This window comes from Siniperca chuatsi, linkage group LG14, assembly GCF_020085105.1.
Source record: "Siniperca chuatsi isolate FFG_IHB_CAS linkage group LG14, ASM2008510v1, whole genome shotgun sequence".
NCBI lineage: Eukaryota > Metazoa > Chordata > Actinopteri > Centrarchiformes > Sinipercidae > Siniperca > Siniperca chuatsi.
Window position 1 is genome coordinate 20,243,256 of NC_058055.1, and position 16,243 is coordinate 20,259,498.

Below are 16,243 nucleotides of genomic sequence, written 5' to 3' on the forward strand. Positions count from 1 at the left end.
CTCTATCATCACTCTCACTCTCTCTCTCTCTCTCTCTCTCTTACACACTTGCACTTAAAAATGTTTTTAAGCTTTCTGAAGCTGCCAAAGCTGCACTTTCAAGGTCTACTGAACAAAAACGATCTTTGAAAGCCACTAAATGATATTGGCTTATGTAATTCTAACAGATCAGGGAGGCTCAGGCTCACTGTATGAAAACTAAGAAAACTAATTGAAACTTCTCTCTAAAACACTAAACTAATCTGTCAGGTTTCATTTAGTTTTCCATCAAATCACCTTCAACTTAACCACAAAGAATCATATACACTTGTCAACTGATCTGTCTCAATGACAAAGATGATATGTATAATTAATATGAGTGAGAAATGCTATTTTTAAAACTACGTTTTGTAGTTTTTGGTGTGGTTTATCCAGTCCTGTTATGTCATGCTGCATAACTGCAAATAAAGCAATACAAAAATGCAAATAAAGTTATGATCAGCTGTCTAACATAGCTATCATTACTGTAATTACATTGTTACTCCACTCCTGTTTGATGGAATTTTTGCATGACAAACAAAATGTCTTTCATTTTCTTGCCCAAAACTTCCGGATATTTCTTAATAGATCAACTGTTTTACATGGCTGGTAATTTGTATGGCTGTAGCCGAATCAGGATGGAATCAAAGACTCAGTAATTATCAGAGTCGGTAATTTGGGTCAATGTATCGACCTCAGTATTTTAATTTGTTATCATTTTATAAATGCTTATGATTAAGCATGATTTATTCTATTTACCTTACCTATGATTATGAGAAATATATTATTCACAACCTCTGTCCAGTTTCGGCACAATCCAGTGCACCTGCAGATCAGCCACTCCACACTAAATTTCTATAACAGCTTACAAGAGTCTCATGTTTGACCTGTAATACTCAGGTTTTACGCCTTTGTTCATCCTCTGTGATGTGAAAACATCTGATTTCCATAGCCAGAGAAATAAAACGTGCGCATCCTGGTCATGGTTCAGTTATAAAATCCTAGCGTACCACGGAGCGTCTCTCTTGCCTGGCTACTGCCAGCGCTGTCAGTGGAAGAGTCAATCACACAGGAAGGCAGAAGAGGAGGTTGCCATGCTGTTATCCTGTGTCACTCTGTACAATGACGTAGCTAAAAGAAAGAAATAAGCAATTCGACAAAATGCGAGTCGACTCAGGGCTTCTGGACTGATGATTCGAATCATCAAATGACATAACTGCAGTGTGCCACAGATGTGAATATAAATTATTTGCTTCCTTTATTGCATCTGAACTCTTAATCATCAAGATAAACTTGACTAAGGCCTGCTTGCTTGTTGGAGTGCAACATTTACTAAATTAGTCAAATTCACAACTGCAAAACAGCCCAATGCTGCCAAACTCTTTTACTGTGTCATTAAGCATTACTGAACATTACCTGACACTTCTTTTTCAGGGAGTCGAAAGGGAGTATGACTCATTCACTTTCTTCACGGTTGCCCTGAATGTGTGTAAAGACTGTAGAAAGGTGTGTATGTGATCTTCCGTGTCCATCCAAGCTGCCTCTCAGCCTCTCTCTTCCCTCCCAGTCCCAGCTTTGCGTTTCTGCCTTACCCATTCGTCTCTTCATCCTCACTTCCACCTTCCTCTGTTCTCCTCCCCCTTTCTTAAACTTGTCATCTCTAATCCCTCATAACCCTCCACATCTTCCCCCACAGTCTTTACTGCTGCCCCTGACTCCTGTAAACATGTAATTGTGCATTACCTACTCTTGTTTTCTTCTCTCCATCCCCCTTCTCTTCCACATAGTCCCTGATTACTCCTTACCCTGCTGCCTCACCCCACCTCTGTACTCCTCTAGACCTTGACAAACATGTGGAAAAATGTAATTATGCATCACCTGCTCTTCTAAATCCTCTCCATCTCTTTCTGTCCTTCTCCTTTCTCAACACTTTTGGCCTCTTCCCAAATCCTATTCACTGCTTCCTCCCTGGTAAACACGTGTAAACAGGCAGCATCACCAGGTTAACTTCAGCATCTTTTTGAAGCTCCTACGCATTTGTAGTCCTTACTCTGATCAAAACACAGTTTCATCCTTTTGAATATGGAGGAATTCTAATTAATAGCCCCCAAGGTGTTTGTTTGGATGCGTGCAATTTGGCTGTTTGCGAAATAAGCATTTCAGCTGGAACCCTCCACATCTACTTACGTGTACACTCATTCTTTCCCTCCTCTATCCCGTTCCACTCTCTTTCATCCCTTTATAAGATCTGAGTGTTTGTTGTCTTGTTTGTTGAGTTCACCTTAGCGATGTCAGTGCTGGCCTCTGTTGAGTTCCACCATACAAACAGAGGAGAAAAACAACTCTTACTAAAACATAACCTTATCACTATTACCAAGCCATCTGGACCAACTCGCTGATGATATACGCAGATCAGATGTTTGCCCGAAGAAAACAACACGCCCTCTGAGTGCATCTATGGAAAATATTTCTTACTTTCTCACACAGAAATGTTGTAACAGCAGAGAACCCAAAAGCTGAGGTTATCCAGCCATGACGGATTATGTGGTTGTACTCTAACCTTGTTTTGTTTTCTATGAATCTGCTTTTTATTTCTCTACAAAAAACCCTTTTTCTTTTTCTTTCCCTTATTCTGCTGTGTTTATCTCCTTTGTTCTGAGAGAACATTTTCAAAGCTGATGAAGGTGGACGCTGGAGGGGATTTCGTTGAGGAGATGAGAGGAGAAAAATGAGGAAGAGTACCACTCCCATGCAAGCACACACAAACGGAGAGGCAAACACACATCCATATGGACACACACTACTGAAATTGCAGAATGGTGTTAAAATAAGAAATAGAGAGGGAGAAAGGGGGGATTGTTCCACCAAAGAGGCAAGAGAAAGAGCAAATCAATGGAGGCATGATAATGAATTATTTCCTCGCCAGAGAGGGAGTTAGAGGAGAGAGATAAAAGCAGACCACATGCTGCGCCACTAACAGCCTGGGGGCTGCTGCCTGTGAATTATGGCAAGTTGGAACACACTTGCCGCCCTCGGGACCCATTGGTTGCAAAGGAAAAAGAAAGGGGAAAAAACAGAAATAAGAAAGCTGCAAAAGAGATGGCGGGGACCAGAAAATGTCGGAAAGGGTAATAGGTCAAAGCAAAGCGCTTCGAGTCCCTGCAAAGCATGGATTTACATCTCTATGGCTAATTAGACGTAAAGATGAAATTAAAGTGGTGCAAATGAAAGAAGGACAGATAGATGAGGGAAATGGAGAAGCAGTGTTGGGTGGTGGGGGGCAGTGTTGGATGGGATTATTCAGCATGTGTAATTATGAATGATATTAGATGTCTGGTAGAACATCAAGTGTGTTACCAATGAGAAGTCATGTCTTAATGATCCTTCTATGATGTTCCAGATATACCATGAGATTTTTACAAGTGTGTTTTACCCCCCATTACAACATGAACTGCACTTAGAAGGCCCAGATTACTCAGCTACTGTGAGTCGTAGAGTTGAATGAATTATAAGTGTAATTTGTACTTCATTGCACCATGTTTAACAAACCCAAGGCAGACATTTGACTAACTCTTTTCTTTGTTCTTTCTCAACAAAGACATCCTGCTGAGATTGTCCCAATTTAGGTTCTTGATTTAGATTAAGCCTTTACAACTAAAAAAGACTTGTGGGAAGAATATATATACATGAAATACTCAAATATCCTGTTGGTGATTACATAATGGTTAAAATGTGAATTATTGGATACATTCAGACCCAATCTGTGGCTGCAATCTGCTTGCGGCTGATTATTTATTAATTACTTTATTGCACAAGAAGTACAATGGTAACCTCAAATGAACTTATTTATTAATATACTTTTTAAAGCGAAAATGGGTCTGAAATTATTACAGTTTTATACATCATCAATCTGTGATGTTAAATACTTTTTGCTTTACTCACTGCTGTAATTTAGATTTTGGGTGTACTGACTTTCCTTCAACTTGCCTCATCTCCATTTATTAATTTACTATGTCTCCTAAAATTAGCTTCAATATCCCTCAGAGAACATGTCTGAATCCGATACATCCAGCGGTTGTTTTAAAGTCTAGGTGAAGAGAGCAAATGCAATAGTGCAGTAAGAGCAACAGAGTGAGTTTTGCCAGTTGAGCAGATATCAAGCTATAATTGTCCCCCTTCCTCAAAATGTGCATTGCATTGTATTTGGTTTTGTTGTGCTAACACCAAAACCTAAGTTTATTGTTAAAGTTTTAGTGAGTTAGTTATTTTTTTCTGCTATGAAACTCAAATGTAAGCCTGAAGAACTTGCAATGTCCACGTATTGTTTGACCATGTAACCACAGAAATAAGAAAAAAAGAAATGAAAAATTACATCTTTAAAAGCAAGGTACATAACCAAAAGCTGTTTATTTCTTAGTGTATTTTCAAAGTAATCAGCACCTTTCTGTGTAATTGGCCACTGGGTAAGAGAGCAGTTCTCCCTCCGTATTTCAGGCTAATTTAAAGATCCATATTAGCCTCTACGCAAATAAGTACGTGTATTTTGATACTAGAGTGGTGGTATGGTTTGAGATACTGCCCCCTCACAGGTTTGTGTGTGTAGCAGTAGCTATTTGTCTGGTCATACTGTGACATTTCTACTAACCAAAAACATCAGCTAAATGGTGTAAGTGTAAATGCTAGGGTCTGCCAGACCGTCCTCCCCAAAAATACAGCCGTATAAGTCATCCGTGCAAACAGATTATTACAACCCATATTTACGTTTATTGTTTGGTGGTGACCTCTAGTGGCCGTAGTAATTATGATGGGAGCAAAGGAGGAAGTCAGGTGAGGTAGTATAAAGAGCGACAAAGTCCAAGAAGGTAACTTGGACAACGGGGTGGATGGATGGGTCAAACACAGGACTTTCACCTAGGAGACTGCTGTTCGTGTCCCGTGTGAAACCGAAAGTAAATATCTACTTATTTTACTTGCATATGTAAGTTAAGTTACGTGACGTGACTTATGTGACTTACTAACAACATGACTTACTTAATTTAACCCAAACCATGATCTTTTCCTAAACCTAACCAAGTCGTTTTGGTGCCTAAACCTAACCATACTGTGACCGTTTCATAACGTTAACCATGTGTTTATTATTCAATCTTTAGTGTTAATGAGATTTCTCAGAACTAATTTAGATTCACTGTGGGTTAACACTGAGCATGGAGATGTTTGTGTACCAAAAAATAGTTACAGCACGTAACTCCCTGTAAAATCACAAACTGTCATGTTTACATTTCTGTTTGTGTATGAATTAAACAAACAAGATACTAAATATTCATTAGTAAGGTGTTGGTAGGCATATTTTTTAATTTTAGAGAGAGCCAGGTTAGCTGTTTCCCCCTGCTTCCAGTCTTTATGCTAAGCTAAGCTAATTGCCTCCTGGCTGCAGCTCTATACTAAAATCACAGGCATAAGAGTCATATTGATCTTCTCCTCTAACTCTTGGAAAGCAAGTGAACATGCCTATTTCCCAAAATGTCAAACTATGGGCATTCTGGCTTTATTTTGATAGCAGACACAAGACAGTTTTCAGGAATGTACCATATTCTTTTACTCCATCATGCTTCACTAACATATAAGGACATGGATCAAACTTATTTTCCAGGTTAACAAGACTCCAATAATATCAACCTTTCCACTGCAGTTTCTACACATAGTTTTTCTGTCAAACCATTGCACACACAGTATATATGTCTAGTCTGGAAGATATTTACAAAACATGGATGTCTCAGTTAAGGGCTTCACTGAAGAGTGCTTCATAGTGGCTCTGATGCTGTGCATTTTAAGTTGTAGTTGTAAAATTATAAAATAAATTGATGGCACACTGTCTCTAGATATCCTATGAGGACAGCGCTCATGTTTTTTCCTTTAGATGCACACAGTAAATTATTGCTTCTTTTTATATTAAGGGCATCAACAGACACTGTCCGAATGTCCTCTTATGTTTCCCATTTAATTTTTGCTTCCCCTCTGCTCTCCTCTCCTTATGTTTGCCCCTCGTATGTACTAAAGATTTCTACCTGCAGTGTTTACGCTCTGAGATAATAAAGTCATATATCTCATCTCAAGTCATATCATTAATTGTCAATCGTGCGCAGGGTTCATATAGCTTATTTGACTGAACCTCTTATTTACTATCACTGTTCTGTATCTTCTTTCCTCTCTGGCTTTATGCTTCTCTCTTCTCTCCTCTCCTTCAGGGAATTAGCGGCATCGGCTAAGTGTTGCACTAAATAAATGATTCGGACATTAAACCGACAGCCATAGTTGCCATGACAACTCACTGGACATCTCTCACGATTGTATTCAGAACAGACTGCTGGATGACCACTGGCTGTAATGTGTTATGTGAGTATGTGTGTGTGACTGTATGTGAAATGCATATGCATGTGTACATAAGTGAATACATGAGTGCCTGAATGTGTGAGGTAGTTATGCAGAACCAACAGTTAATTGGTTGCTGGCCACGTGGTTATATGTTGGCAAAATATATATAGGAGGAAGTGGCAAAAAATAAATGATGAAAGCTGAGAGATGAAGCTGTAGCAGTTATATTATAATACATTTATCCAATTTAAAGTAATAACCCCATACATCAGCATATAAAATAAAATATAAATGTTTCCACCATCTATTACTTATATTGATGTAACCTAAGATTAATTCAAAGTATATCTAGTTGATGGAACCTGTTATATTTGCTGCTTTCAACAGACAATGTCAGCAAAGGGTTTGGCCAAACACTGTGTTGTAATGTGTTGTAAATTTTTGTTGGTGGCAACAGTTATATACTGTATTTGGATTACAAAGACGATCTAAGTGGTCTCTCAGAGCTGCAACATGGCTGAACATACAATGAAACAGGACACTGAGGGTTTTTTGTCACTTTGACTTCCTTGAAAACAATATATTTTAAATGGTTAATAATAAATAAAAACAATAATGCAAACAATGCTGCCCCTCTGACCCAACCGACTAAAAGCTGCCTCTCTCTCCCTAACTGGTATGCCGTTGGTTTACAGTTTGGAACGATCCCTCCCTGCTTTATGTGCCATTAAAATCTCATTTCCACAGGAAATTCTAGTTAAAGATGCAAGATGCTGTTAATATGCTGTTTCATTAACTGTGATGAACAAACAAATATATTTACAACAAACTTATTCCAGAAGCAAACCAACCATAGATCACATGAAACATGGATCACTTCATTAAACAACAAACAGCAACACCTTATCAGATACACAACATTTGGTAAAAAAAAATAAATCAATTTTTCTCTCAATGCAGCATGGAAGAAGTGTGACCAAAGCCTCAACAGTCCCTTTCCTGTTACTGCAGCTACCTGACACTTGGTAATTACCCAGGAATAGGGATGACACTTGGAAGGTGCCAGAAAGCCCCTTATACACACCGGCAATTAGTTGTAAAGGTCCACTGAACGGTAATGAGGCATCAGACACTAGCTAGGGGAGAGTGAGCAGGGGAGAGGAAAGGAAAGGAAAGGAAAGGAAAGAGAATAAAGAGAAAGGAACAGTATAGAGAGATAAATGCAAAAAGGTGAGAGGAAAATGGAAAAAAGTGAGGAAGGATGGAGAAAAGATGAGGATATGGTAGAGATAACATGGACAGGGAACAATACAAAGCAGAGGAGACGAGACGGTGGAGAGAATGTTATTGTGTGGGTGCAGAAGTAACCTCCAAGACCACCAGTTCAAAGTCACTTTGTTGTTAAGAGCTTAGCTCGAGGTCTCTCACCCACTTGGCTGTCAGAGAACAACAGGCTCCTGTTGTATAAGTGATACCTGATCTCAGCAAGATCATTTGTGCAGATTAAGGGAAAACTTGCGAAACATGGAAGATCAAACCTTGACGGGAGATGCCAGACAGCAACAAAAAGATATTATCTTGCTGCAGAGGCATCAGGGCTCTCTTAAGAGCTGAGGTGTAAAATGGAGACAGAGTCCAGCAGGAAAAATATTTCATCCTGTTGCAACAGCTGCATTTCTGCATTGTACGTAACCTGCACTATACAATTCAAAAGAAATGTGATTTCAGTTTTTGTCCAAAGTGTGATGCTGAAATGACAACCCTGTCATAATTTGCTACAGTAAACACATTTTGGACTTAACGTAATGCTGTCCAGTTTTCTTTTTATATCAACATAATGTGGAAACACTGATAATTAACATAGCTGGTAAGTCAGAAATGTTGATACTGAACCAATCAGTAAAATGTTTACTGACAACGTATTTCATTTGTTTTCTAACAAAATCTGCTTTTGCAATACAACACCCACTCATGGCAACTAGAGCTTTATTAAACTTTTTTATGGTTTATGGTTATGTTTAGGCACTTACAACACTTGGTTAAGGTTAGGGAAAGATCCTGGTCTAGTTTTAATACAGAAAATGTCTGCAATTACTTGAAGCATGAGACACAACAAGTTTACTTTATTAACATTTAACCGAAACCACAATCTTTTCCTAACCTTAACCAAAGTGCTATTGTTTTCAGGATGTGAACCCTGGTATTATACGCCCGCCTCCCTACAACTTTTCTGCGGTACTAAAATGTAGCACTGTCTGTGAACATAACTGAGGCAACGATTATGTTTCTTCCCACAATGTTATTGGCACTGTAAAACAAATTAGTACTATATAATTTCTAGGAGACAGGGTTGAAAGTGATTAGTTGATTTATTGATTCAATGAAACAAAACTACTCTAAAATGGGAAAGGGCACGTTTTAGTACGAGTTTCGTCCTCTCTGCCATAGCAACTCTGCATGCCCCACCGATTATCCCTATGTCCATCTATTTTTGTTTGCATACATACTGTATATGTATGGATGTACATGAATGGTTTTACGTGGGTGTCTCTGAATGTATGTAGTGTTCAGGTACATCTATGTTCCAGAGGCATGGATAATGCACACACTGTGGAAACAAACTCGCACAGCTAGACACCATGTACAAATACAGACAAATGCTTCCAGGGAAATACACACACACATATACGTTTAGGTACACAAATATGCAGTACAAACATATAAACAGTCTCGTGCTTGTACATAAGGTCTTCAACACACATATAGTACACAGCTTTACACATCCCTCTATTCACAAACATTCTACAAACCTGTTGACCTTTACCTGACCCTGTCTACTCTTTGTCTCTCACGAATTACAACCATCTCATTTTCTTTCTTCTATTGCCACTTTCTCTCATTTTTTTTCCCTCTCATTTCTCCCACTGGCCATTCTCCTCCAGAGAGGGGGAAGAGGCTCTTCTGTTCTCCCACCACTGGCTCTCATCTTCCCTCCCCCACCCGCCTCAGAATCCCGTCTTCTCCACATGCTACTCTCCTTTTTCCTCTTCCTTCCTCTCCTCCTCCTCATAACATTCTTGCTTTCCCTCTCCATCTCTGCTACGTCACTCTCTTGATTAATTAGTCAGACCTGCTGAGTGGCCCTGCCAGTGCAGCCCATCATCTCCATATATTGCATGTGGGAGAAAGATGGAGGAACAATGGGAACAAACGAAAACTAGCCTTGTCCTAATTGGAGGCTCACCAACTGTGTGTTTTTTCAAATAAATTAAAAACAGGACCACTGGCTCATTGCACTGCATCTTAACAACTAATGGTTTTGTTAACAAGGTCTACAACCTTATAGTTACATATAAGTCCAATAAACAAAGTTAAACTTTATAAACCAGTCTGATAAGGAAATCACCAACCTTGACATACATTTTGAAGCAATCAAAATATTTCCAGAAGCATTTTAAATTGTAGAGAAAATTGGGAAAATGAAAATGCAGTTGGATTGCTGCTCCAAGATAATTAACTTCCAGGAAGAATATAAAGATTAGAACCACAAACTTTTCAGCAATGTCTAGTCTAAAAATCTTGCCAACGCAAGCACAGAGAGAAGCGTTAATAAAGAATAATTATCCTTCTCTTCTTCACTTTTCTTCTAATCTCTTTCTTCAAAACTTCCCACAATCTTCCCGCTGTCTTTCTGATGCTGCCCTGCTGCTTCCTTCTCACATGTCCTCTTTTTTCTGGTGTTTTCCTCCTTTACTCCTCTGTTGCTCTCCCAATTTGCTGGCTTGATGACCCAGAGTCAATCATGACGATTTAGTGAAATAAACCAAGTGGATTGACATTGGTTTGGGGCATTAGTTTGAATTCATGACCATCATTGTTTCTTTGTTCTGCTGCTTTCATGCTGGTCTCTGCAGGACCTGGAGGGTCTCCAACAGTCCCAAAGTTTCAGCATCAGACAACTTTTGAAGTTTTTGACCATAATCACACACTAAGGTCTCTAGTTTCAGGGCGGTAAATTGAAGGGTAACAGCCGATAACGCTGCGGCTGTGTGTCAATCCTGACGTGGGTGTGTAATGAATTCCACTTACAGCGTTCAGCTTTAACTAGTGCAGCAGACAAATCTCTCCCCTACTCATCTGGAGAGCCTCTAGATAATACACACAGACGGAAATTTCGGAAATTGATAGGCCACTCACCATACATGATGAACATGCAGTCCATGTATCACTGCAGGACGGCTTTATATACTACACATGTATCCACGAAGGAGCTCTGACCTTGTGTGACCGTATATATATTACATCTGCAGGCTTCAGATATCTCTCAACAAGCCAGCTCAACTATCAGCTTCAGTGCTAATGAAGTGTTGTCTTTTACCGAACAGTTAATGTGAATCATCTCAGCTCCAGCATCAGTGCCAACGTCCTCGAGGCAAATTCCCACACATTTATTATTGTTTAATTACAGTGGTTCTAATTCGGATACAAAGGGCATGTGTACAATCCATCTGCTCCTACACAATGTTGACACTTTAATAAATGTTAGGAAAAAAGGAAAATGAAAAAGAACTCTCTGAAACTATACACTATTAGGAAACTACAGAGCTGGTTATGCTGTTATCTCTGTCCTGCAATATGCAAAGAGCAAAGAGAAGGTTGATTACTCACTCCTGCTGTAGCATAGAACAAGAGGTTGTTCTTTTTCTGGCTTTAATGGTCTAAACCTCAGAATTACTGGGGTGATTTGCAATATGGTCAAAAGTATAGAAATAGAATTTAGTGCTGAAACAATTAAGCAATAGTTAACTGACAGAAAACTGTGATAATGGATTAATCATTTAAGACATTTATCAACCAAAAATGCCAAATGTTCTCTGCATCGCGCTTGTCATGTGTGAGGATTTGCTGATTTTCTCAGTTTTTAAAATCACTGAAAACTGAATACCACTGGGTTTTGGACTGTTGGTCAGACAAAACAAGTAATCTGAAGAGGTCACATTAGGTTCTTGGAACTTGTGATGAGCATTTGTCCTCAATTTCTAACAAAAGAAAAACAGATTGATCAGTAACTAAACTAATTATTGGTTGCAGCTGAAGTAGAATTCAAATTTTAGGGTTACATACTGTGAATACGACTATGAAAATCACTTCAGACCTCTAAAGAGCACTGTCAATATCAAGCAGCAACCTCTGCCAACGCAGAAGTGCCAAAAACTGCAGTTCCTCAAATGGCAACTTGAGCGACAGGTTGGTGCCCTCTCAGGTGGCTTGCTGCTAGGTGGTTTCATCAACCAGGCTTCATTTGGCCCGCCTCATCTTGGCTTAGCCAGAGTTAGGGACTGCCAAGATGGCGATGGCCAGAGCCACCGGAGCGGCCCACTTTGAGCTTTATTTTGTGACTATACTACATACTGCTGCTTACTTATAAAATTGATAATTTAGGAATTAAAGATTATTCCATGGTTGGACTGATTGGATTAGAGCACCATTTAAGTGTCTGAGATGTAAATGTGATTGCCAGCAATTGCCAGTAATCTTTGAGACCACATCAGTAACATTCAGTTAGCATTATTCTTTGATTGTAATTATAAATCCATACTCTTGGAGAAAGAAGTAGAATCTACTTAACAGGAGGTGCCAAGGAGGCTGTAGAGAAAAGTAAAGAAGTATATAAAACAACTTGCTGGGCTTGTAAAAGGTAGACTAAGGAAAAAATCAATAAGAATGCAATCATCTCAGGAGTATTCTCCAAGCATATTCTCCTCTATTCAATTTGTGGTAAAAATAAAAAATAGATTTGGGTGGCAACAGAACAGAGCTCTGTAAAACAATGTGCTTGTCAAGGTTTATATATTTAATAAAGCAAAGACAACAAAAGGGGCAAAACGACACACTTAGCGTTTCTTAATAGCACAAGTTCAATGACTGACTGAGGGAGCAACAATGAAGCTGGAGTTATCTTTTTGGGAAATGCCCAGAGGGTTTTGATTCTTATATCAAAGCTGCAGAAGGAAAAGTATCAACAGAGGAGAACCATGAAAACCAAAGGATTGCCGAGTACATTTTCTGCCCCTGTGATTTAAGTTATAGGGTCTCCAAAACATGACTAAAGCTTGTGTATCAAATGTTCGCCTGAGATCAGACAATTGGCATAACAGCAGAATATCAACCAGGGCAAAATACCTCCTCACATCATTTAGGTCTATATTGCGTATTTTATCTTCCAAGCTTTTCACCATATTGTAAATTTCCACCCTGCTAAACACACCTGTGATTCCTGGCTGCTCTGCTTCCCAGACCGCTCGCTGGGGAGACTGACTGCATCCCAGGAAACACACACACACACACACACAACTACACACAGACTCACCTGCAGTTACTCACACACACACACTTACACAATTCAACACTATCTACATTATCCAGAACACCAGATGCACCACTCAAAAATAATTACTCCCCCTTGGTGTTTCCTTTCTGAAGCCCAACAGTTAACCTTGAGCGTCATCTGATCAATAGCTTGTTTTATTGGTCCCAACCCATTTCTTCAACTGCTTGTCAAACACAAAATGCATTGACAAACATGGGCTAGAACCCTGCAGGCAGGCCCGTAGGTAGATAAATACCATGCAATGTCTGCTCACTGCCCATCTGGAAGGTGAGGTGAGTGTAACCGAATAATAGCAGGATGGTTCCCACTAAAACCAGTCATTAGGAGGCTAAATTAGTGGTGAGGTTTAATGGACCTGCACAAGCTGAAGGTAGAGCCTTAGAAATGGCCACCTGCCACAGCTAACTGTTGGATTCATCAACTTTATCAGATTTTATTGCCGCTTTGGATTCAGATCTAGGTTATTTCACTGCAGTTTGAAGTGAGATATGGAACGGAGTCTCAAAAGTCTCAAGTCTCAAAAGACAAGATGGAAATAAAAATTGTGAGTTTGAAAACAGGAGTTGCAGCAGGTTGCCATGGCGTCCAGCAATTTTGATGATGCTACAGTAACATTAGCGGTGGAATTGTGATTATTGGTCTTAATAAGGTGGAACCTGCTTGTGCTCTCAGCTGCCGCTCAGCCTATTCCCCAAAGGCTATTATGGCTGTTCCAAATCCTATAATCATGGCTGGGTCTGGGCACATGGGCTAGTGTGCAATTATCAATTTATCTGTGGCTGAAGCACTTTTATCCTGATTGCTGCTGTGGAGAGGCTGACTCCCTGAATGGGAGGTCACCAGGTTGTAAATAGTAGTGACAGGAAGCTGTGTGTTTTTAGCTTTTAAAAGCATGTGTGACATGTGTATTGCACAGTTTGTCAACTAAAGCAAACTAATTAGCCAAAAGGTGCAAAACTGGGCATGTAGTTTTAGCAGAAAATGTAGATAGGCAGATAGGATTTAAGTATGTACAATTATAAAGAGATTTATTAGCATGTGCATTGTTTTACTTTTTTAAAGAAGACAGACTTTAAATATGCTTTAAGAATGATAGATAGTTTTACAGGATAACATGGTCTCTGGGATAAATACTTTATATCTTTGTTTTCTGTCAGTACACAAGGAAGAGGAAGAAAATAAGGATGAGGGGAGGAAAGGAAGACTGGTAAAAAGGGCAAAGCATGGACAGACTAAAGACTCACGGAAAGCTGTGTAGAACTCATGGAGGCTGAGGTGTCCATCGTTGTTGTAGTCGTCGTAACGCAGCAGGTCCTGCATGGTGCACTCCAGCAGGCTGTCCTCCAGGTGCTCCTTCATAGAGATCTAACACACACACAAGCACACATGCTGTGTTCAATCATATAGCAGAACAAAAATAAATAAATTAATAAATAAATAAAAACACAATCTGCATGGAAAACTTGTGGGAATGCCAGGTGATAAAGGCAACTATCATTCACAGCCACAAAATTCTCACATCTTATCATAGCCTTTACTTATCATTTCTCTCTTGCTTTTAATCTTTTTTATTTTAAGGTATCTGTAAGATAGAACTGCATTATGTCCATTCTGTATAAATGTAAATCTGACATTTTTCAATAGGAGATACCACACACATTTAACATTTCACTATTCTTGTAATAGGGTAGCCTAGGCATTTTTTATGAATATGAACAGCTGCGCTCAGCCTCAGTACTGAAGTGAAGAATCATAGAATCCTTCATGTAATTAAAACTAAATTTTCCTACATTCTGTATTTTACATATTTAAGTTATTGTATATTATCTAAAATGGACTTTTGCTGCTCTCTTTTATAAAAAGACAAAACATAATAGTGATTAAACATACAGTACAGCCTTCTCATAAAACCTTTCAAATTTTGCTGTTCTACAAGTGCTTTGGGTTTCCAGCAGAAGCAATAGCAATTTGAAATAAATTGCCAACCTGAATACACTTGCCATTATAAGTAGTGTTTAGAATGAGCTTTTCATTCCACCAATAATTAGAATAAGATTTCCATCAGAAAATCGTACATAAACACCGGAATCACAGAAACGGACTTATTCTGAGTAATTTCATTCAGTTTAAAATGGGTGGGCTAAATATGTAATCTGTCATGTAAGTGATGTTTCTGATTGCTTTCCATTTTAGGACTATATCTACTCTTACTGCATACTGCACCTGAGTTCATTCAAAGATGTTCCCCTGGGAAGACGCAACACACTCTCCTCCATTGTTTGTCATTTATAAGTCCTCTCCTCCACTTTAGTGATGTGTCTTTCTCAGGGGAACCATCTTTGAATAGGTGATGTTAAGCAGTTTTAGGGAGATAAACAGACAGCTCAGCTTGTGCTCAACAACTCTAGTTGCACTGTATTCTGTTTCTGTGCAAAAGCATAGCAGTAACTAATAAAAGTGTAAAAACACTGAATGCAGGTCAATCTTTGTTAAAAGATTGCTTGTGCTGGAAAGCAAAATTCAAGTCCTTATGGAGCATGTAAACAGGACGCTATGCCTAATCATTTTATTTAGTGCCCATACATTTAGTGGTAATTGTCAATCAAACTCATTACATTTTTTGGAAACAGTATTTTTAGATATAACTATGGTTTCAAAACATTTAAATGACTTTTTCAAGGTGAAGAAGGTCCTAACAGCTCATTGAAATATAGTATACAGTTATCTGTGCTAGCTAAACCTTTAATTTTTCCAACCACATTTAGCCTGGTTTTAAAAGGCACACGCACGCAGGCATTTTCAATTACTTTGACTAATTATCTCCAACAGGCGTTAGCCTGGAGGAGATAATGCGTTTGGTCGTGTGTGTGTGTGTGTGTGTGTGTGTGTGTGTGTCTGTCTGCAGTTAATCTCACATACTACTGGACCCATCAGCCTAATATTTTTTGTGCACATTTATGACTGTATGATCAAGGACACGTCCCGGTTGCGGGTATTCCGAATATTTGAAAAACCTATTATATTGACTGATCTGTATTATACCGCCATTGACTGCTGACTCCTCATGCCTCTTAACCGGCCGGTAGGGGCAGCAAGTGATCAACAACTGCTTCAGTTTGGAATCTTGTTTCTGCTAGGATAGTGATGGAGGGATGAAGCCTTATGGAGCTTTCTTTCTATTTGTGCCGAAAAAGATTCGAAGCTTCGGGGCTTCAAATTCAGCAAACACAGTGATATCTGGTGGTTTGTACTTAACTTATAGCAGCTCTTCAAGACTAATATGTATACTTTTGTTCAGAAGTGATAAATTAAATATAAATATAATAATTATTATATAATTATAAATAATTATGCGTTGTCCAAAAAGCCTAGATATAAAATATTTGTGCTGACACGAAACATTAATGTGCCTTTTTAATGTAGTTTAGTCTGTGTTTTTAAACTTGATATAGGTTGATATTT

The 16,243-nt window shown here is 38.9% G+C and overlaps 1 protein-coding gene across 4 annotated transcripts in view; it reads right to left on the minus strand.

Moving 5' to 3' along the window:
* fstl4 (follistatin-like 4) overlaps positions 1-16,243 on the minus strand; it is a 223,648-nt gene that overhangs the window by 56,394 nt on the left and 151,011 nt on the right. For all 4 annotated transcript variants that reach the window (XM_044223041.1, XM_044223042.1, XM_044223040.1 and 1 more), the window contains one exon: positions 14,026-14,146. In XM_044223041.1, the coding sequence (XP_044078976.1) occupies positions 14,026-14,146 (121 nt within the window). The remainder of the gene's footprint in view (positions 1-14,025; positions 14,147-16,243) is intronic.